The following is a 21831-nucleotide window of genomic DNA, read 5'->3' on the forward strand; positions in this document are numbered from 1 at the left end:
TGGTTCTGGCTTAGGGAGTCCTCAGTCTGGGGCAGTGGGCACAGCCTGGAATTCTGGAAGGATTGGGGGGTGCCCCAGCCCACAAGGCATCATCCCCCAGTGTGGTAGGCAGCCTCTAAAACAGCTCCTAGGGATCCATCTTCTGGCTTCTGTGCCCTTGTGTGACCCCTCTCCTTTCCCTCCAAGTCAAGGAGCTTAGAGACGGATCCCTCCTATCCACTCCAGCCTTCAGATGAGACTGCAGCCCTGGCCAAAAATGTTGGCTGGACACTTCCTCAGTAGTCATGACTAACACCCACTCCTGCTACAGCTACTAACCTGCCCAAAGGGCCTCAGGCAGCAGGGTGCTGAGCCAGGACTGGGAGGCACATCTCAGTTCCAGTCACCACAGCACCATCCTTCCCAGGGTGGCAGGCCAGGGGGAGAGCCACCAGCCCTGAAGGGAGGGACTTGGGGCTGGGGCTACTCAGGGTCCCATCTCAGGGGCACCCTGAGCGTCAGCGCCTCTGTCTTCTGGGCCCCATCAGACCTGCTTTCCTGTCTCACTGTAGCCATGGCTAAAGGCATGGTGTTACCATGCAGTTGATTGGACTAGAACAGTTCATTATGGAACAGTAACAGGCCGGAACAGTCCTGTATGTCCAGCAGGGTGCTAAACCCTCTACACAGATGATCTCACGGGCCTCCCAGCAGCCCTCTGAAAAGAGCTCTTATCTTCCCCGTCCTGTAGCCGAGGAAGGAAACAGGCTTCCAGTCCACAGGAAGCATCAGAACGGAGATATGAACTGAGATCTGTCTCCAAAGCCCACGTTCCTTCCACTTCTAGGCCACTGCGAGTGCCCCACTGTCTCACTGACCCCCCAACTCTCAGCCGAGCCCCAGCTCACCCCACTCGACAGCCGCTCAGAGTTGTCATCTGTCCTGCTCTGGGGCTTTCTGCGCTGGTTCTGTGTGTGCTGGACCTGGGCCCTTAGGCCACAGAACTGGGCCCAGGGTGGCCAGAAGAGGCCCAGGCCCGCCCCAGTCAGCAGCTCCAAATCCCACAGGAGCTGCAGGAAGGTGGGGTGCTGGGATGTGAGGGGGCACTCGCCCCACCCTCTGCCGCACCCCCTGGCCAGCCGGTCCCTACCTGCTCCTGGGCCCGCCGGCTCCGCTCCATCTGCAGCAGCACGTTGGGCAGTTCCAGGACTGACGGGCAGGCTTGGCCCTCTTGCACCTGGGAAGGCAAGGTGGAATCAGACCCCACGGACACCTGCCCACTCAGAGACGGTGCCCTGTGGCCCTCACCTGCTGCAGGGCAGCCCGGAGCTGGTCTAGGCCTGCAGGGCACTGGAAGAGGTGCTGGTACAGGGCCAAGGCCTGCTTGGGGCTACAAGGGAGCCCTAGGCCCCCCAGGGTGGCTGCCTGCTCCATGGCGTTGGGGGCCTGGGAGGGTGTTCCCCACCCCCTACTCCCTGCTACTCCTGGAGAAGAGAAGGACCAGGAACTGGGGACAGGGGCGAGAAGGAGACAAAGGCTCCTGAGCTCATTAACACAGGGCCCTGACATCTGACCCAGGCCTGGACCTCAGCCAAGTCTCCTAGAGACAATGGCCTGACTTGGATCCAGGTTTCTTGGCCACGTGGGTGGCAGTGTGGGGTGAGGACTATGATCTGACAGAGAGAGGTGTGTGCAGGTGCTCGTTTGCAGCCCCGCGTGAGCATCTGCTTTATGTATGCAGTTGACCCTTAAACAACACAGGGATTAGGGGCCCTGACCCTCCCTGCAGTCAAAAATCCACATATAACTTACAATCTGCCCTCTGTATCCAAGGATTCAAGCTATCGGGGAGGGTATAGTACTGTAGTATTTACTACTGAAAAGAATTCTGAGTATAAGTGCGTCTGTGTAGTTCAAAGCCATGTTGTTCAAATGTCAACTATATATACGGAGTCCTGAGAGGCACGAGTAACAGTCATTTACTGGGTAGTTGTCTCTGAGGGGCAGCAAGGGAAAAGGGTTAGCCATGTCATCTTTGATCAGAAGGGTGATCAGCACAGTGAAAGCCCCAGTGGCCATTGGTCCCACGGGCTGTGTTAGTCAACAGGACCATTTACATTTCAGGACAGCTAGGCATGGACCCTGCAAGTGGAGGGCTTGTGCCAGGAGGGGTGGCAGAAGAGACTAAACAGGCTCTTATAAACATGGGTGAAATTCTAAAAGCAGCAGGCTGCGGCTTCACGTATGTGGTAAAAACAACTGTTTTGCTGGCTGACATAAATGACTTCAATACTGTCAATGACATCCACAAACAATATTTCCAGAGTAGTTTTCCTGCTTGAGCTGCTTACCAGGTTGCTGCTTTGCCCAAAGGAGACTGTGTTGAGAGCAAAGCAATAGCTGTGCAAGGACCTCTCGGAATAGCATGATTCTAAGTGGGCCCAGTGTTATTTAGTCTGGAATTTTAATATTTTTAAACTAATGGCTTAATCTTTGTTGGAAAGTGTGAGAGAGTCATTTCCTAGGCAGGTTGATAAGAAGTCTGGGGGTCCCTAAGGAGAGAGAGGTCTGGAATATTCAAGGAGGAAAAAAGGACAAACTTTTTACTTTTTTCCTTTATATTCCTTAAGATTATATAACAATAACGTATCCTGCCTGAGGACAGTCTTTGGATTAAACCCTCTGGCTAATTCTGTTGTCTTAAAACATAAATTATGGGAGTAGGTCTGGTCTTTACAAGGATGTATCCTGCCTGAGGACAGTCTTTGGATTAAACCTTCTGGCCAACTCTGTTATCTTAAAATGTAAATTATGGGAGTAGGTCTGGTGAGGTCTTTACAACCTCCAGACATTCTTTGGATGCATTAGAGAGTATATAACTCCATTGCTAACACTAGCAAAGGGGTACTCTTTCTACCCCCTTCTGATGTCCATGTCAGAAGCTTTCTCTATCTCCTTTATACTTTAATAAAACTGTATTGCACGAAAGCTCTGAGTGATCCAGCCTTGTCTCTGGCCCCAGATTGAATTCTTCTCCTCCGGAGGCCAAGAACCCTGGCGTCTTTGCGTGATTCAGAAACAACCTTTCAAGTGTAAGGTTGAAATATTAGGAAAATACAATACCATGTACTATAAAATAAGGGGAACTGAACATGAATTGAAGATTAATGATGAATCTAGTTACCAATAGTATAAATTACACTTCTATAACACTTGTATTGCTGGATGTGGGAAAACAGACATGCCTTACTTAACTCAGAAAAATAAAAGTAGGAGGGAATAACATGGAGGAAAGATGAGTTACTATTCCTCAGGAAATAAGAATGAGCACATCCAAAAAAAAAAAAAAAAGAATGAGCACATCTAATTCAATTAAACTCTTAATTTAATGATGTGAACTATTTTGTTATGTCAGATCTGTGATTCTGGTTTTACTTGAGTAAAATTAAAGTTTGAATGTGGTAAAGGAGAAGAAACTGGACCAAATTTTACAGAGATAATATTTTTCTAATGGAAGTAAAATAGCACGCAGATTAAAAAAAAAAAAACACCCAAAACTGTATATATGAAGCTTGCAACTGCATTATAGATGTGAAATATAACCAATACTTTGGCCACCTGATGCGAAGACCCAACTCATTGGAAAAGACCCTGATGTTGGGAAAGATTGAAGGCAGGAGAAGGAGACAACAGAGGATGAAACAGTTGGACGGCATCACCAACTCAATGGACATAAGTCTGAGCAAATTCCGGGTCTTGGTGAAGGACAGGGAAGCCTCGTGTGCTGCAGTCCACGGGGTCTCACAGAGTCAGACATGACTTAGTGACTGAACAACATGCCCAAACAGGCAGCAGTTCCCAACAGCTTACTGTCTGCCAGGGCACAAGACGCTGCTGTGGACGTGTGATCCTTCCTTGAAGCAACTCTGTGAAGTAACTGGTATCATCTTCATCCCCACTTCACAGATGAGAAGACCAGGCCCCAGAGAGTAAGCTGCCCTAACTAACACAGGGCATTGTCTCCCTTATCTGGAGACACACAGCCCAAGAAACAGGCTCCGGGAAAATGTGGTCCCTAATGCTTGCTCCAAACTGTCCGTGGTCACTCCCCGCAACACAGGAGATAAAGCGGGTGAGGACACGTATGGGATGGTCTGTCATCTTCCCCTGCTGTCAGAAGTATCCTGGCCTGCCTACGTCTTGTAATAGCTCTGTGAAAGGGGCCCCAGTGGAAGCAGGCTGAACAAGCAGGCAGAGGGTCTCAGTTCAGCCCAATGCCCTGCCTTCAACCCTGTTGGAATACTGGGGGCCCCACCAAGAGAACTGAGTCCCCCAACCCCAATTGTTTAGCTAAGGTCCCTAAAATATCAAGATCACATAACTGATAGGTGGCAGAGAGAACTCAGAGTTCTCTTTGAAAAGAGACTTTCCTTGTCAAAAAAGGAGATTTTTCTTTTTTTCGATTTCAGACTCCAAGTTCTTTTCCCTATAAGGATGTCTTTGAAAGTTACCCATGTGTCCCCTGCCCCCATGTCCATCAGGGGTGGGTGTAGCTGCGAACACACACAGAGTGCGTGCATGGGTTTATCTGGGCTTCTGAGGGGTGTGTGTGTGTAGTCCATCATGGGTCTGCATGTCATCACATACATACTGTCTTTCCTCTTCCTCACCCCAGGCGCGGGGTCCCCGTGTCACCAGATCTTAGAGTGGCCCACAGGGTGCCTGAGCACTCAATATCCCCGAAACCACGAGGAAAGGGGATGCAACATGGGGACTGAGCCCCTTCTCCGGGCTCCTCAGCCCCTGCACGATTGCACAAGGATCCACAGAAGCCCCTGCAGAGGGGTCACAGGCTGTGCCTACGACATGTAAGCACAGGGCTGGGATGGCACTCCTGGGTCCTCCTCCTGCCCACAGCAGGGTTTCCCAGGCAGCCCAGGGTGTGGCAGGCAGGGCAGCCCAGGGAGGCAGGCTCAGAGAGTGTGTAAGGTCCGGGTCTGAGTCCCCACAGCTGCCACCACCCCAATTCTGGGACACTGACCTCTGGACCCCACGTTCCAAACAGCCCCCCTCACCACCACCCCAGCACCAGGAAGAAGCAAATATACACACAAGGAAACCTTAGGCTGGACCCTAAGTTTACTGTTTCCAATGCAACACAGCTGGGGTCTTTGTGAGAGCCACGCCCAGCCTCCCAGCACCCAGGCAGGGTGAGACATGCTCGCCAAGGGGAGACTTCATGCCCGGTGAGTCCTGGTCGGTGTCGTCCTGGCTCAGGTTGGCCCCTGGGGCTCCCGGCTGGGGTTGCGCGGAGTGCTGGGCAGCTGGTCCCCAGTGAGCAGGACTGGGGGGCAGGCCTCGGGTGAGATACAGTGGGCCTCGTGCTCCACCAGGCCCGCCGGGCACTGGCAGCCGGGGATGCAGGGTCGCACACAGTGGGCTGCCAGCTCCCCCAGGGGGATGTGCCGGTTGAAGCAGGTGCGGGGACAGGGTGGGCCACACTCATCAAACACGAAGCCGCGGTCCAGGGGGCAGCCCACCACTGCGGACGGAGTGGAACGCAGGGTCACCGTCCAGTCTCCAGGCTCCCCCCCAACCCCGTGACCCTCCCTGAACCTTCCCTGTCCAGACCTGAGCCCTCCGTGTCACCCCCTCCCCCAGCTTGCCCTGGGCACTGCCCCCTCACCACAGAGTGTGGGGCCCCGCCAGGCCGGTGTCACCCCTGCACGGCGACAGTGGCTGGCATAGGCTTCCAGAGCATCGCAGAGGCAGGCGTCAGCAGAGGAACCGGGCCCGCAAGCACAGAGGTCATACACGCAGGCGGCAAAGAAGGGGTCTGGTGGCACCACAGCATGGCAGCGGCTGAACGGGGCAGACTTCAGCACTGCACACCGGGCGTTGGCCTCACGCCTGGCACGGTACCCTGCTGCCCGGCATGGATCCACCTCACGGCCCTTGGAACAGGGCCGACCAGATCCTGGGCCCTCTGGGACCTAGGTGGGGAAGGCGGCCCTGATATGACAGCATCCACTGGCAGCTGACCTCCGTATGCTATGTTCTTCCAAGTGTTTTGCACCAGATGTTTTGTTTTAGCCTCAAAAACTTCCTTACAAGAACAGCAAAGAAAGCATCAGCTACTTTTCCTTAAAAGTAAGTGTCTTGTTAAGTGTCTTGTCCAAGACTTAGAGTCAGTGAGTGATGAAGCAGCTCTTGGGGATTCAGTTGATGAGATCCCTTCCAACAGGTCCACCCCACCCAGCACTGTAACAGGTAAGAAGACTCCAAACCTTACTGAAAGCCCCAAAGCCCAAACCCCCCCACCCGCCCGCCGCCCTTTCCTTACCAGAGGGCTGCTCTGACACTCAGGCTCAACTGTGCCTCCCCCAGCCTCTCACTTCTGTGCAACTCACCTGCCAGCTATTCCCAAACGCAGCCTCAGTGGGCCGGAGCAGCTCCTCAGGGTCCTGCAGGTCATCCTGGGCAAAGCCATTGAAGTTGCCACAGAGCCCACACATGTGGCCCCGGTAGGAGCCAGGCACTCTCACCTCCACCTGGGACCGCCCATCCCACAGCACCTGTGCAGAGAGGCGGGGACTGGAGAGCAGGAGAAAGCCAGGGGCCCCAGGAAGCCCAGGGCCCATCCCAGTGGTGTGTCAGCATGCCCCCTGCAGGAGGGGAGGAGAAAGGACAGGTGGGGCGCCTCATGGAAGGGAGGCTTGCTCTGGCCAAGGCCAGGAAGGCACCTCAGGAGGGCACCTTCTCCCGTCATCATCCCTGAGCTAGGCTTCCCCGTGAAATGCAACCCACTTTCAGAGATTCACTCCCTCAAGGGCATTCAGGCCTTACAGAGGACAAACCACAAGTAGAGTCTGGTATCCTAAGTTTTCGTGTGTGCTAAGTCGCTTCAGTCGTGTCTGACTTTGTGCGACCCCCATGGACTATAGTCCACCAGGCTCCTCTGTCCATGGGATTCTCTAGGCAAGAATACTGGAGTGGGTTGCCATGCCCTCCTCCAGGGGATCTTCCCAACCCAGGGATCAAACCTGCATCTTTTATGTTTCCTGCACTGGCAGGCAGGTTCTTTACCACTAGTATCACCTGGGAAGCCCCATCCTAAGTGTGGATAAGCCTTATTTCGTGGACTTACAAATGTGCTTGTGGCTGGAGGCAGGGGAGTGAATTACTCTTTGACATGGGAATTGGAATCTCTGAAACCATCATCTAGGAAAGGATAGTTGACATTGTCTCCCCACCCCACCCTCCTCTGGTTTGACTATGGGAAAGCTGAGGCCCAGAGGACTGGCTTAAGGCAATGGCCTAAGAGCCCCAGCACATCGGTGGCTGGACACCAGGCTCAGAACTCCTTTCATCACACCTGGAGTTCTCTAGCTCTGATTCCTCTTCCCCCTGGAATCCCGCAGAACTCTCTAAGCTCCTTGGCCTCACGGCCTGGCAGGTAGTTGGTATTCCCCCTCCTACAGGACAGGCCTGAGGCGCCCCCGGCCCCACACTGGCCCAGGCCGCACCTGGAGGCCCGGCTGGGAGTGCAGCACCACCGTGTGTCCCCGAAGCTCCACGTAGAACAGCGGTTCCTGCAGGAAGGGCAAGGCCACGGGGCGGCCATCCACCTAGAGGAGAAGGGACGTGGGAGGAGGAGCGAGGTCGGGACCGAGGAGGGGACAGCGCCGACTGACCGGTCCCCGGATCCTTGGCTCTACTGACCGTGACCTCCCCGCCCTGCAGCAGCCGCACGGCCACGTCTCCCAGCAGCACAGCCACCTCCTGGGTCCAGGACACGCCGCTCAGGCCCCGGTCATCGTTGGCCACGTGCACGCTGCGGGTGGGAGGCCCGGGTTTAGGGTTCGGCAGGGCCGGGTGTGGGGGGCGGGCAGGGAGGAAGGCAGAGGGAGCGGCGCACCTGAAGTCCCCGCCACGGCAGTCCTTGGCCAGCACGTAGCTGCAGCTGCCCTGGAAGTGCAGCAGGCGGCCGTCGAAGGTGCGGTAATGAGGGTCTCCGAAGGCCATGCAGGAAGCGGGCCGGGGCAGGCAGCGGGGACAGCAGCTGCCGGGACTCAGGGCGGGGGCCTGGTCCTGGCCTCCGCCCCGCACACGATCAGACACGCCGCGCTCCCGGCCGGGCCCCATGCTGAGCCTCCCCAGAGGACCGAGCATCGCCGGGGAGGTTCCCGGGCTCCCGAGCCCCTGCTGGCGGGGGTCAGGACGCCCCCTCGTGGCCGTGTCAGACACTGCACGACCCGGGCGAGCCCCTCTCCTACTTCCCCGGTGCTCCAGGTGGGCGGTGCCACGCGCCCACCCATCCCACCGCCCCAGGCCCTGGCACTCACGGGCCCACAGGAGAGCGGCGCGCAGCGCTGGCTGTGGCAGCGCACGGTGCCTGCCACGCAGGAGCAGTTGGTGCAGGCGTCCACGTCCCAGCGCTCCCCGGAGGCCACCCGCCGGCCCTGGTGCGCGCACGACGGGGCGGGGGCTGGGGGGACGGGAAGAGGGAGAGTCAGATGCCCGCCCCTCACGTTGGGTCTCGCTCCGCGCCCCGACCCCCAGCCCCATGGCCCTGGCCCGCACCTTGGCACCTCTCACAGCACCGGCCAGCCTCCCGCACCTTCGCCCAGCCGCGCGGGCAGGTGAGCGCCTGGCACTCCTCCAGGCGGCACTCCACGTGGCCCCGCTGAGGACGGACGGCATTGCTCTAGGGACTTCCAGCAGGGTTTGGAGTCCCTGCCTCACACTTCTGCATCAGGGACTGGGCAAGCAACCCCTCTCCCACAAGGGCACCCACTTTATGATCAAGTAGGGGGTGAAATCACCTTCAGCTGCTTGCCCTCACACAGGGGTACCTCTGCCCTCTCACCCACAGGGGCTGCCTTTTTCTAATTACCTCCAAGACCCCATATTCCCTGGTCCAGTGTCCTGAGGCCCTTCCCTTTATCCGTCTGTAAGGTCCTCCACCCCCCACCCTCCCTTCCCCAGCTCACACGGCAGGTGCAGGTGACACAGGCATTGCTGGGGTCCCGCCAGCTCTCTCCATCCGCCACTGTCCGGCCCTCAGCCTCCACCACACATTCTGAGGACAAAGAAATGGGGATGGGGAAGCACTGTCATTCTGGCTGCATGAGCTCACCCTGAAGGCCCAGGGCAGGGCAGTGCCCACCCCATCTAATTAGTACCCTGAGGGTGTTAATTTCTTCAACCAGCAGCACCATGGCCGACTAAATGGCAGACCTTACGCCAGCGCCCAGGATATCCAGAGCATCCCGGAAACTGAAAGAGCCAGAACTTTCCTCTGGTCTGGCTGCCAGCTCAGCAGTGTGATGCACTCTGAGAGTGCTGGCCCTTTCTGACCAGCCCTCGAGAATCCAGGCTCCATTCCCTGCCTCCCTCCACCTCACAGGTCCCTCCACTAATGAACAGCCCTCTATTTCTATAAAAGAACAAAGCCTGCATTCAGAGTGCACACCCCAGGTTGCCCACTTGGCCCATAGAGGCCACGCCTCCTGTCTCCCTCCTGGCTCATGTTCTGAGGATGCAGAACAAAACGGCACGAACCCTGGCACACGGGGCAGCAGCTCCCAGGGGGTATGTAGCGTTCCGGCAGGGGACAGCTGAGCTCAGGACAGGCCCGGTGAATGCAGAGCCAAGTCAGGTCCTATGGAAGGGCATGGGAACAGCACAGGTAGAAACCACAGGGAAGGCGCAGGGCCTAGGTGGAATGTGACATTCAGGACAAGTGGGCGAATGTTGTTGGGGCGATTGGGAAGCCTGGAGGTGCTAAACAGAGGAGTCACAGCTACAGAGGAGGAAGAAGAGGGGGCTGGAGGAATCCTCAAGGCAAGACGGCTCACCTGGCACCGGCAGGTGTAGCAGGGGTCTGGTGGGGTCAGCTCAGACCCCAGCAGGTGCTCCGTGCAGTGACTCAGCGCCTCTGTGAAGACAAGAATGCAGTATGGGAGATGCTGGGGGAGCAGGGACGAAAGCCCAGTGGGCTGCCTACCCACTTACTGTGTCCCGGGATTTCTTGAGCCCAGGACATACTTATAGCCCTGACACCTTGACTCCAGGGAAGATAAATCCTTTTTCCTTTTGTTTCAGCCAAGAAAAGTTTGGACTTTTGACAAGGAACTCTGCTAGGATGGGGCCCTGGAAACGGACAAGGTGTGGCTTCCTCAGCCTGAGGTGGCTAAGGACCATGAGGCTGCCTGGCCTGCCCCTCCCACTTCTGTTCATTTTGTCTGGAAGGAAGCACAATGAGCCAGGTACCCCCCAGTTCCAATCCTGGCTCCAGCACTCAGAGCCTGTGCCATTTTTGGCAAATTAATCAATTTCTCTGAACTTCAATTTCTTCATCTGTAAAATTCCTCATCACTGGGTAACTGTGAGAAGTAAATGTAAAACTGTTTATTAAAAGTAACACATACAGTGTGTGGCATATAGTAGGTGCTTAATAAGAATGGAAACAATGATGGACTTTAAATTTTCTTAGTTTCCAAAATCACTGCAGATTGTGACTGCAGTGACGAAATTAAAAGATGCTTGCTCCTTGGAAGAAAAGCTATGACCAACCTAGACATCATATTAAAAAGCAGAGATATTACTTTGCCAACAAAGGTCTATCTAGTCAAAGTTATGTTTTTTCCAGTAGTCATGAATGGATATGAGAGTTGGACCATAAAGAAGGCTGAGCACCTTAAAGGCTGATGCTTTTGAACTGAGGTGTTGGAGAAGCCTCTTGAGAGTCCCTTGGACTGCAAAGAGATCCAACCAGTCCATCCTAAAGGAAATCAGTCCTGAATATTCATTGGAAGGACTGATGCTGAAACTGAACCTCCGATACTTTGGCCACCTGATGCGAAGAGCCAACTCATTAATAAAGACCCTGATGCCGGGAAAGATTGAAGGCAGGAGAAGGGGACGAAAGAGAACGAGATGGTTGGTTGGCATCACTGACTTAATGAGCATGAGTTTGAGCAAGCTCCGGGAAATGGTGAAGGACAGGGAAGCCTGGCGTGCTGCAGTCCACGGGGTCGCAAACAGTCAGACATAACTGAATGACTGAACAACAACAACAGCAGTACGTGGCATACAGTAGGTGCTCAATAAGTATTACTATTTTTCTCTCCCCCTGCAGCACATTCTAGCAGGTGTTGGTAAGGATAGCTCTCCCCACCTCTGTAGCTGGACCCCTCTGGTCCTAAGATCCCTGCCCTCAACAGGCCAGCAGCCCGCACACCTGCAACCCTGTAGCACCACCTGCTGGACAAGAGGCAGCAGGCTTCAGCTCAGCTCAGTTCAGTTCAGTTCAGCCACTCAGTCGTATCCTATTCTTTGCGACCCCATGAACCGCAGCACGCCAGGCCTGCCTGTCCATCACCAAATCCCGGAGTCCACCCAAATCCATGTCCATCGAGTCGGTGATGCCATCCAACCATCTCATCCTCTGTCGTCCCCTGATCCTCCCGCCTTCAATCTTTCCCAGCATCAGGGTCTTTTCCAATGAGTCAGTTCTTCGCATCAGCTGGCCAAAGTATTGGAGCTTCAGCTTCAGCTTCTTCCTTCATTCAGTCCTTCCAATGAATATTCAGGACTGATTTCCTTTAGGATGGACTGGTTGGATCTCTTTGCAGTCCAAGGGACTCTCAAGAGGCTTCTCCAACACCTCAGTTCAAAAGCATCAATTCTTCGGCGCTCAGCTTTCTTTATAGTCCAACTCTCATATGCATACATGACCACTGGAAAAACCATAACTTTGACTAGACGGACCTTTGTTGGCAAAGTAATGTCTCTGCTTTTTAATATGCTGTCTAGGTTGGTCATAGCTTATCTTCCAAGGAGCAAGCTTCTTTTAATTTCATCGCTGCAGTCACCATCTGCAGTGATTTTGGAACCCAAGAAAATAAAGTCTGTCACTGTTTCCATTATTTTCCCATCTATATGCCATGAAGTGATGGGACCAGATGCCATGATCTTAGTTTTTTGAATGTTGAGTTTTAAGCCAACTTTTTCACTCTCCTCTTTCACTTTCATCAAGAGGCTCTTTAGTTCTTCTTCGCTTTCTGCCATAAGGGTGGTGTCACCTGTGTATCTGAGGTTATTGATATTTCTCCCGGCAACAATTAGTTTCCCTGGTTTCCCCTTAGGGCTGTACAGGTCTCACTGGCTAGGGTGTGGGCTTCTAGAACAACCCACTGGACTCAGGAAGGGGCTGGGACTGCGGAGGAGAGCTGGCTGGCCCGTCTGGTGTCACTCTGAGGGGTGGCAGCCCTGCCCTCTTGACCGCCCCCCTAGTCCGGGGACTCACCGGCACAGGTGGGGCAGCACTGCTGGGGCCCAGGGGTCAGGAGCTGGCCGGCGGGGCAGCCCACCAGGCGGGGGCACTGCTGCCGGTGACAGTGCAGGCTGGGTGTCCCCTCAGGCTGCAGCTGAGCGAGAGAGCAGAGGGTGGGATCCGGGCCACGGAAGCCAAGAGCTGCCCCCTTTCCACTGGATTCCAGGCACCTCTGTCTGCCTTGTGCAGGTCAGACTCTGGTCTGCAGAGAGACTCAATCTCTTCCCAGACTTGCCCCTCACCCCCCACCCAATCCTCAGAGATGACCTATGGGGTGCCTGCTCCTGTAGTCAGTTGGGCGTGAGCCTTTGTGTGACCTTTGAGCCTTCTGCAAGCTCAGGGCATCTTCCCTACCCAGTCCCACTGCCTAATCTCCCGATCCATGACATCATTTGCCTGCTCAAAACCCTTCCATTGGCTCATGGTTCTTTCAAATAGACTTTCCCCGATAGGGCCCCCGACCACTTTCCAGGTGCCTCCCCCCAGATTTCTACCCACACCACCCTCCACTCCAGCCAGATGGGCCTGCCCACTGCCTGCCCCACAACCCCAGACTTCCTGGCCCTGTTGGCTCTTCACCCCAAGCCCCTGCCTCTGTCCCTGGCCACAAGGACACACTCTTGTCCCTGACCCCACAGTGCCTGCTTCCCACAGTGTCCAGGCTGCCCCTCCACAGTGCCCTCCCCTACCTCACAGACGCATACTTCGCAGGGGTCTGCACCAGGCTGGAAGCTCTCTCCTGGCTCATACTTCCGACCCTCATGCTCACAGTCTTGTTGGAGGGTGAAGGTTGGGAGGTGGGGGGATGGGAGGGGTACAGGTCGGGTGGGGTAAGAGTAGAACAAAACCAGGGAACTTTCAGACTGGCCGCCATGCCAGGGGTGGGGTTCTCTGCCCCCTGGACTCCCCCAACCTCAGAGACTGGAGTGTGTATAAGAACGGGGGCCACCCAGCCCAGGGCAGTGACAGGGAGATGCTGACTGGCTCTGCCTCCTTGCCACCCCCGGCCTCAGCCCTCCCCAGGCAACAAGGGCATACCGGAGCACCGAGGGCAGCAGTCACTGGGCCCCTGGTGGGGCTGGGCGCAGGAGGTGGAACACTGGACGCGGGCACAGGTGACGACACCCTCATGACACATGCAGGAGGAGCAGGGGCTGTCGGGGGGCTTCCAGCTACTGCCTTCGGGGTGCTCCTCCCCATGGAGCAGGCAGCCTGTGTCCGCAGTGGGCGGGGATGAGCTCTGAGTCTGGGTTCTGCATGTCTGCCCCCGACCCTCTGCCCCACGCTGCATAGTCAGTAGGGCATGTGGGTAACCAGGAGGGGCTTCTTCAGGGCTGGAGTAGGAGTGTGTGCTGGAGGGGAAAGACCCTGGGTCCGGGTCAGAACGCCCAGGTTCTAATCCTGTTCCTGCCTGTTTGCTAGACCCTAAGCCAGGCAGCAGGCGCTATCCGTCCCAGCCCAGCACCAGCAGCAGCACCCGGCCTGCAGCAGGAGGGTAATGCATACATGTGACACTAGTGGTAAAGAACCCGCTTGCCAGTGCGGAGACACAAGAGACACGGCTTGGATCCCTGGGTCTGGACAATGTCTTGGAGGAGGAAATGGCAACCCACTCCAGTATCTTTGCCTGGAAAATCCCATGGACAGAGGAGCCTCGCAGGCTACAATCCATGGGGTTACAAAGAGTTGGACACGACTGAAGCAACTTAGCAGGCATGCACGGGATGAATGAAAGGTTCCATCACTAACCATGTGCCCAAGGTAACTCCATCTCTCCAAGCCTCAGTTTCCTCACCCATTAAATGGAGATTTCATCTGTCCTGCCTACCTCCCAGGGCAAGGAGATGTTCATGGTTCTTATACCATTTGGGGCAGTGTATGGGGTGAGGGTCTTCTTCATAGGCTAAAAAAAGACCCCCATTCTAGAACCAGGTGGCCTAGATACAGATCTTGACTCTGCCACCTACTGGCTAAGTGACCACAGGTAAGTTATGTTAACTCTGTACCTCAGTTTTCTCACCTGTAAAATGGGAATAATTAATCATAATACCTACCTGATGAGATGGTGTGTATAAAGTGCCTAGCTCAGGGTGCGGCACATGGTATATACTCAATAAATGTTAACTATCAAAATTACCATTATGAACCACAGTTTTTGACTGTGTGGATCACAACAAACCATGGAAAATTCTTAAAGAGATGGGAATACCAGACCACCTGACCTGCCTCCTGAGAAATCTGTATGCAGGTCAAGAAACAACAGTTAGAACTTGACATGGAACAACAGACTGGTTCCAAATTGGAAAGGAGTACATCAAGGCTGTATATTGTCACCCTGCTTATTTAACTTATATGCAGAGTACATCATGAGAAATGCTGGACTGGATGAAGCACAAGCTGGAATCAAGATTACTAGGAGAAATATCAACAACCTCAGATATGCAGATGACCCCACACTTATGGCAGAAAGTGAAGAAGAACTAAAGAGCCTCTTGATGAAAGTGAAAAAGGAGAGTGAAAAAGTTGGCTTAAAACTCAGCATTCAGAAAACTAAGATCATGGCATCTGGTCCCATCACTTCATGGCAAATAGATGGGGAAACAATGGAAACAGTGACAGCCTGGAAATCAATCCTGAATATTCATTGGAAGGACTGATGCTGAAGCTGAAACTCTAATACTTTGGCCACCTGATTGGAAGAACTGACTTATTGGAAAAGACCCCGATGTTGGGAGAGATTGAAGGCGGGAGGAGAAGGGGATGACAGAGGATGAGATGGTTGGACGGCATGACCGACTCGATGGACATGAGTCTGAGTAAACTCTGGGAGTTGGTGATGGACAGGGAAGCCTGGTGTGTTGCAGCCCCTGGGGTCGCAAAGAGTCGGACATGACTGAGCGACTGAACTGAACTGAACCGAACCAATATGAATGGTGTGTGGTTAGGAACAGGATAGCTTTGAGGAGATTCCAGTAAGAGTCTAGATGGAGAAATGGGCTGGGCAGGCCAGGGGCAGGAACAGGAAGGAAGAGATGAAGGTGGGCATGGTGAGAGCTCAAGGCCTGAGGTGTGGGAAGGCCAGATGGGTGGACAGGGAGGCGGGAAGGCCGGAGGAGAGCTGAGAGAGGGAGGTGGGGCAGATGGAGGGACACGGGACCCAGCGACGGACACAAGGGGGCAGCTCCCCATCGACCAGGCGTACCTCTGCAGCGAGGACAGCAGCTCCCCTGCTCCGTGACCTGGAGCGGGCAGGACAGGGGCGGGCAGGGCTGCCGCACACAGCTGACCTGGCCGGCCTGCGGGAGAGGCACGCTCAGTGACTTGCTCCCGCCGCCCCCAGCCCCTCGGCCACCTCCCTGCCACACCTCACAGCGACACCGCTCACAGCTGCCTGAGGGCCCCTCAGACTCCTCCTGGCCCGGAGAGGGGCAGCCTGTGGGCTACACGGTCCCTGGGTGAGGCTGCGGGGCCGTCCCAGCTCAGGCCTGGCAGAGAGGGAGGGAGGAGGGGCAGAGAGGAGCACGGGGGCAGGCGTGTGCGCTCACTGTGGCAAGTGGGGCAGAAGCAGCGTCCTGCAGAGGGGCGAGGGCAGAGAGCCGGAGGACACGGCTTCTTCCAGCAGTGCACGGAACCTTCCTGGGGGAGAGAGGCCGCCTGGCCACGTCCCGACTCCCGTGTCATCACACAGGGCTGCACACGGCCCCCCGTGGGGGTACCCGTACTGACCCCCACCCCTGGCCCTGGGAGACCTGAACCCAGTCCTGGCCCCAGTGGATGTCACAGGCAGAGTGTAGCCCGGGAGGAGGAACAACCTTTTTTCTGGCCAGAAAGGAGGATCAAGGGATGAAGGGTTCCCAAGCCCCCAGAGGGCCACCTCACCTGGCAGGTGCAGAGCGAGCAGGTGGGGTCTAGTGGGTCAGGAAGGGTCTCTCCAGGGGCAGCAGTGACCCCATGATAGAGGCATCCTGGCAGAAACGGGAATGCAGTGGAAGGGGCTGCAGTCAGTGCAGCCCTCCACTCACCCACCCACACATGCACACACACACACCGGGCCTGGGGTCCTCTACCAAAGCTTAGCTTACAGTCAGAAAGGGAGAGGTGAGTGGCTGGGAAGGGGAGGGATGGGAGGAAAGGCTTCGGCCAGACCACGGTGGAGAGACTTGTGTGCGTGAAGCAGGGGGGGACTAAGGGTGAGATCACAGACCACAGACCAGGGTGGGAGGAGGATGTGAGGGAGGGGCACCTGAAAATGAAGGTGAGAGGTGGGCTGGGCTCGGGAGGGTGGACGAAGGAAGCCAGGAGGGAAGGAAGGTGCTGGGCGTGTTAGGCGACTCAAGGGCCGTGGGAGTCACTGAACGGCTTTGAACCTCGTGACATGTTTGAGGAAGGCAGGGAGACAACCGAAGGATGCGAAGATCTGGCCAGACAGACCTTCTGCTTATTTGGTGAGTTCAACAGGCAGTGTGAGGTGCCAGCAGAGACCCAGAGGAGGCCGAGTATGGGGTGAGAAACCAGAGGAGAATCTCGGGTGTGGGCTTGCCATGAGGCCGTCTCAGGGGAGGGTGACAGTGACCAGACCCACTGACAGGGGCAGTGGGAGGGCAGGTCTACCCTGGCAGGTCGGACAGCAGTGCCCAGCTTGGGTGAGCGGGTGGCTGCAGCCCAGGGGCTCACAGGGCCGGCGGCTGCAGGTCACGAAGCCTCCAAGGCAGGTACACAGGTTGCAGGGCTCGTGGGGATCTGGGAACTCCTGGCTGCTCAGGTAGGACTCCCCCAGATACTCACAGCCTTCAAGAGAGGACAGGGAGGCCAAGGTGGAGGAGCGGAAATCAGATAGGAGACTGGTCATCTAAGCTTGGACCTGGCCTGAGCTCAAGGGCTCAAAGACCTGGAGGCAAAGGGCAGGGCTCAGTGCCGGCAGTAGGGAGCCACAGTGGGATGGATGAACTGGCCAAAGGACAGACTTTCTCCCCTTTGATCTGCAAAGAAGCCCCCTGTCCAGTCTATAGGGAAAATCCACCTAGAATTTAGCCCAGGGCTTTTTTTCTTATAATAATAAATATATTTGACCCACACTAGGGCAATAAATTGGATGACATCACCGACTCGATGGACATGAGTTTGAGAAAGCTCTGGGAGTTGGTGACGGACAGGCAAGTCTGGTGTGCTGCAGTCCATGGGGTCACAAAGAGTTGGATATGACTGAGTGACTGAACGGAGGGCAGTAAAGGGGCTTCCCTCGTGGCCCAGATGGTAAAGAATCTGCCTGCAATGCAGGAGACCTGGGTTTGACCTCTGGGTTGGGAAGATTCCCTGGAGAAGGAAATAGCAACCCACTCCAGTATCCTTACCTGGAAAATCCCATGGACGGAGGAGCCTGGCAGGCTACAATCCATGGGGTCACAAAGAGTCGGACACGAGTGAAGCGACTTGGCGCGCACGCTGGCAGTCGAGAAGACTTTGACCCGGCCCTCCCAGCCCGCCCCCAGTCCCTGCCCCTCACCGTCACAGGCAGGGCAGCAGTCATCCTGGGCAGGGAAGGGGCACTGTGCAGGTGCACAAGCCCTGGGCTCACAGCTGACGCTGCCCTCCCAGCAGAGGCAGACGTGACAGCCGGCAGTGGGCGAAGGGAAGCGCTCCCCACTGGCGAACTCCTTCCCCTGGTACAGGCAGCCTAGGGGCGCAGGCGAGGGGCTGGGGGCTCGTGGAGTACCAGGCGCCTTACCAGGGCATGCTGCCCTCCCAGCCCTAAAGGCCAAGCCATCCCGGAGACCACCCTCCATCCTGCTGAGTACGAGGAGCATTACCTCCCAGGCCCTGTGGATCAGGTGGGCACTGTTTCCCCACTTTCTTAGTGAGAACCCCGACATGGGAGGGGCGGGCCAGGAGGAAGTGGGGAGAGGAGGTGGCGCCCTCCTGGAGACAAAGAGGGGTGTGGAGGAAGAGGGGCACCAAGAAGGGGGGTGGAGTTAGAAGAAGGGGGGACAGGGTAGGGAGGGGGACAGCCAGGGCATTACCGTCACAGGAGCGGCAGCAGGGCCCCTGGCGCGGGTGGGTGCAGGGCGTGGGTGGGCAGGGCAGTCGCTGGCAGGACACCAAGCCGTCCAGGCAGAGGCAGTGGCGGCAGGGGTCGTCGGGCGGGGAGAAGTGCTCCTGGTGGCGGGCGGGGACCAAGCCCCCCGGCCGAGGGCAGCCCGAGGGGGAGGCTGCAGGGGAGAGCCTCCATCAGCGGGGCTGGGGACAGGCTGTGGAGGGGATCCACCCTGGAGAGGTGGCGAGGGGCGCAGCTCCTACCTGGGCACTGTGGGCAGCACTCTCCAGGCAGCAGGACCGGCTCTGGGCAGGACAGGGGCGGGCAGCGGCGCGCCAGGCACTGCACATTGCCTCCCTGCAGATGGACCAGGCCAGGGCAAGTTAGTCATAGGAGGTGGAGGAGACCCCACGCCTTCCCACCCTGACCTTGGCTGACCTCGGCTGACCTCTCCTGGTCTCCCCAAGCCCCGCCCTCCCTCCCTGGACTCCTCCCATCCACACCAGACTCACCAGACAGTGACACAGCCGGCAGGGGTCAGAAGGGTGGGGGAAGTCGGCCCCGTTGGGGTACTCTTTCCCTCCAAAGGCACAACCTGGAGGAGAGGGCAGCTAGAGGCCCGGGAGAGGCCTTTCTCCCTCCAGGGCACGCGGCCTTCCCCAGCCCTAAAGGCCAAGCCGTCACGGAGACCACCCCCCATCCTGCTTGCCTCACCATTGCAGTTGTTCTGGCAACAGACACCAGGCAGCGGGTGGGCACAGGCGGTCCGGGGGCAGACCCGGGGTTGGCAGTGGGCATGGCCTTCCTGGCACTGGCATTCCTGGCACGGGTCTTGGGGGTGTGAGAAGCGCTCACCATTCACAAACACCTGTTTCTCCAGGACGCAGTCTGCACAGTGGGGTGGGGGTGGGCAGGATGGGGGCACAGAGACAGTGCAAGGAGCAGGCCGACAGCCCCTCCCGCCTTGAGTCCAGAGCCACTGTGGAAGTGCCACTTGGAAGCTGTCCGCATGGAGGGAGAGGAGGAGGAGCGGCTGTGTACATACGCAAGGGTATCTCTCTGAGCACACACCTTTGTGTGTATGTGTGTAGTCTCTTTACCTGCAGGCAGATGTGTGTGCCTCTGAGGGTGAAGAGCTGAAGGGCTTGTGCACATGCCTGCCTGTATTTGTGATTCTCACCCTACACACTCTCCATGTGGGCAGGGATCAGGGCACATCACATCCCAGCTCCCAGCCTAAGGTATAGAAAACTTGAACACTTGTCATCTGAATCAGTCTTGTACAGGTAGATACACGGGGGGATCCAGGTGTGTGGGCAGTGGAAGAGGAAGAATAAGATGGGAGAGAAGGGTGGGTATAGTAACACGAAGAGACAAACAGATGTCTACCGTGTCTCCCACCCACACCCTCTGAGTTCCAGAGAGTTCCAAGCTATGTCAGACTGAAAACAATTCAGAAGGCCATTGCTGTTTAAAGTTAGGGTTAGGCCCCAGGGGGGACTTCCCTGATAGCTCAGTTGGTAAAGAATCTGCCTGCAATGCAGGAGACCCTGGTTTGATTTCTGGGTTGGGAAGATCCCCTAGAGAAGGGATAGGTTACCCACTCCAGTATTCTTGGGCTTCCCTTGCGGCTTAGCTGGTAAAGAATCTGTCTGCAGTACTGGAGACCTGGGTTCAATCCTTGGGTTGGGAAGATCTCCTGGAGAAGGGAAAGGCTATCCACTCCAGTATTCTGGCCTGGGGAATTCCATGGACTGTAGAGTCCATGGAGTAGCAAAGAGTTGGACATGACTGAGCGACTTTCACTTTCACTAAGGGCCCCAGGGGCCATGGAGTGTTAGAGTCAAGGGCCTCCCGAGCCACACAGGAGCAGTAAGTACATACCTGGGCACGTGGGGCAGCACTGGCCGGGTCCACTCTGAGGCCTGGCACAGGTTGTGGGAGGGCAGTTGACCAAGGAGCACGTCACGGTCCCATCCTGGGAGCAGGTGAGAGGGCAATGGTGGTGGGTCCCGGGAGGGGCTGAGCCGGGCAGCGGCAAGCCTGGGGAGGTACCTCGCAGCGGCAGGTGCGGCAAGGGTCTGCGTCTGTGAAGTTCTGCCCGTTGGTGTACACTTGGCCGTGGTAAGTGCAGCCCTCACAGCTGGGGCAGCAGGCACCTGGGCAGGGCAGGTGGGTCAGAGTCCTACCCATCAAGGTGAACTGGTCAAGGCACGGGGGAGAAAGCTAGCTCGGGGCAGGGCACTCACCCGGGGGCTGGGTGGGGTGCTGGCAGGGGGCTGGGGAGCAGAGCAAAGTCCCACACACAGGCACCCCAGCTTGACAGGAGCAGGTCGTGCAGGGCTGGCCATCAGGCTCCCACTGGACACCCTCAGCAAACTCCTCTCCATCAAGCACGCAGACTACAGCGGTGTGAGGTGGGGAATGGCTGTCACCATGGCAACCCAGGCACCTCCATCCATCCCTGTCCTTCCCAGACCACCCAGGACCCTTCCCAGGACCCGAGCTTCGCCATCCCCACAGCAGCCTCTGAACCCACTCTGGAAGGGCTGGTGGACTTAGGGATGCGCCCCCCACCTACTGTGAAGGAACACTCCTGGCCACTGCAAGCAGCACCCTTTCATGGTTGTCCGCCCCCATCCCCCAGCACACACACCTGAGCAGAGCCGGGGGCCAGAGTCAGGCAGGGTGCAAGGCGTGCCTGGGCACTCGCGCTCCTTGCAGGAGACCTCGCCAGCCTAGGAGGGAGGCTGGGTGAGAGGCCCTCAGGGGACAAGACAGACCTGGGATGTGAGACAGCAGGACTGCCTACCTGGCAGGCGCAGCGGACACAGCGGCCACTCTCTTGGAGCTGGAAGGTCTCCTGGTTCCGATACTGGTGCCCCTGGTACTCACAGCCTGGACAGGATGACAGAGGGGCAGGGGGACAGGGCTGGGGGCTGATGGGGAAGCCTCACCACACCCGAGGCCTCCACCCCGCATCTGATAAGGACAGTCACACGTGTTCTCCAGGAAGCCCTGCCTGCCAGCCTCCGCCGGCCCCCAGGTGCCCAACATGCCATGAGGCGAGGGGAGAGCTTGTCCCTCACCCGTGGTGACAGAGCTTAGGTTGGTTCACGGGGGCTTCTGTAGGTTCAGTGGAGGCAACCACCCCCACCTCCAGACCCAGAGCCTCTCCTGGGGCAGCGGCTAGCCCTCCCCCTGGTGACTGGAGCCCTCACTCACTGTCACAGACAGGGCAGCACTCCCCCGGGGTCCTGCCTGGGTGTCTGCAGGGCGTGGGTGGGCAGGGCGGAGGCTCACACTGGACACTCCCGTTCTGCCAACAGGGCCTGGTCAGCATGCAAGAGGCAGGCCCAGACGCCAGGCCCTCCCTGCTGGGTAGCCACACTCACGGCACAATGGCAGTGCGAGCAGGGGTCCCCAGAGCCCACGGGCTCCCCACTGCGGTAGTCCCGCCCGTTTAGGAAACAGCCTGTTG

The 21831-nt window shown here is 57.0% G+C and overlaps 1 protein-coding gene and 1 pseudogene across 7 annotated transcripts in view; one reads left to right on the forward strand and one right to left on the reverse strand.

The window, feature by feature from the left end:
- The first annotated feature begins 2005 nt into the window (after positions 1-2005).
- LOC122437824 lies at positions 2006-2408 on the forward strand (annotated as a pseudogene).
- A 2692-nt stretch (positions 2409-5100) lies between these two features.
- The window catches only part of LOC122438619 (kielin cysteine rich BMP regulator), a 29342-nt gene continuing 12611 nt past the window's right edge, over positions 5101-21831 (reverse strand). For 2 of the 7 annotated variants that reach the window (XM_043463668.1, XM_043463671.1), the window contains 29 exons: positions 21746-21825; positions 21576-21669; positions 21163-21248; positions 20932-21088; positions 20600-20752; positions 20406-20509; positions 20235-20328; positions 19065-19238; positions 18863-18945; positions 18614-18707; positions 18337-18525; positions 17823-17993; positions 16931-17107; positions 16199-16284; positions 15522-15615; positions 13358-13531; positions 13009-13091; positions 12293-12413; positions 9840-9919; positions 9544-9643; positions 8973-9061; positions 8563-8665; positions 8325-8467; positions 7898-8070; positions 7702-7813; positions 7506-7607; positions 6390-6554; positions 5666-5972; positions 5101-5521 (listed from right to left, as the gene is read on the reverse strand). In XM_043463668.1, coding sequence (XP_043319603.1) covers positions 5253-5521; positions 5666-5972; positions 6390-6554; positions 7506-7607; positions 7702-7813; positions 7898-8070; positions 8325-8467; positions 8563-8665; positions 8973-9061; positions 9544-9643; positions 9840-9919; positions 12293-12413; positions 13009-13091; positions 13358-13531; positions 15522-15615; positions 16199-16284; positions 16931-17107; positions 17823-17993; positions 18337-18525; positions 18614-18707; positions 18863-18945; positions 19065-19238; positions 20235-20328; positions 20406-20509; positions 20600-20752; positions 20932-21088; positions 21163-21248; positions 21576-21669; positions 21746-21825 — 3857 coding nt within the window. In that variant the 3' untranslated portion in view covers positions 5101-5252. The other 5 variants (XM_043463675.1, XM_043463669.1, XM_043463670.1 and 2 more) reach the window with 5 other exon arrangements.

Source organism: Cervus canadensis, chromosome 3, assembly GCF_019320065.1.
Source record: "Cervus canadensis isolate Bull #8, Minnesota chromosome 3, ASM1932006v1, whole genome shotgun sequence".
NCBI classification, from domain to species: Eukaryota; Metazoa; Chordata; class Mammalia; order Artiodactyla; family Cervidae; genus Cervus; species Cervus canadensis.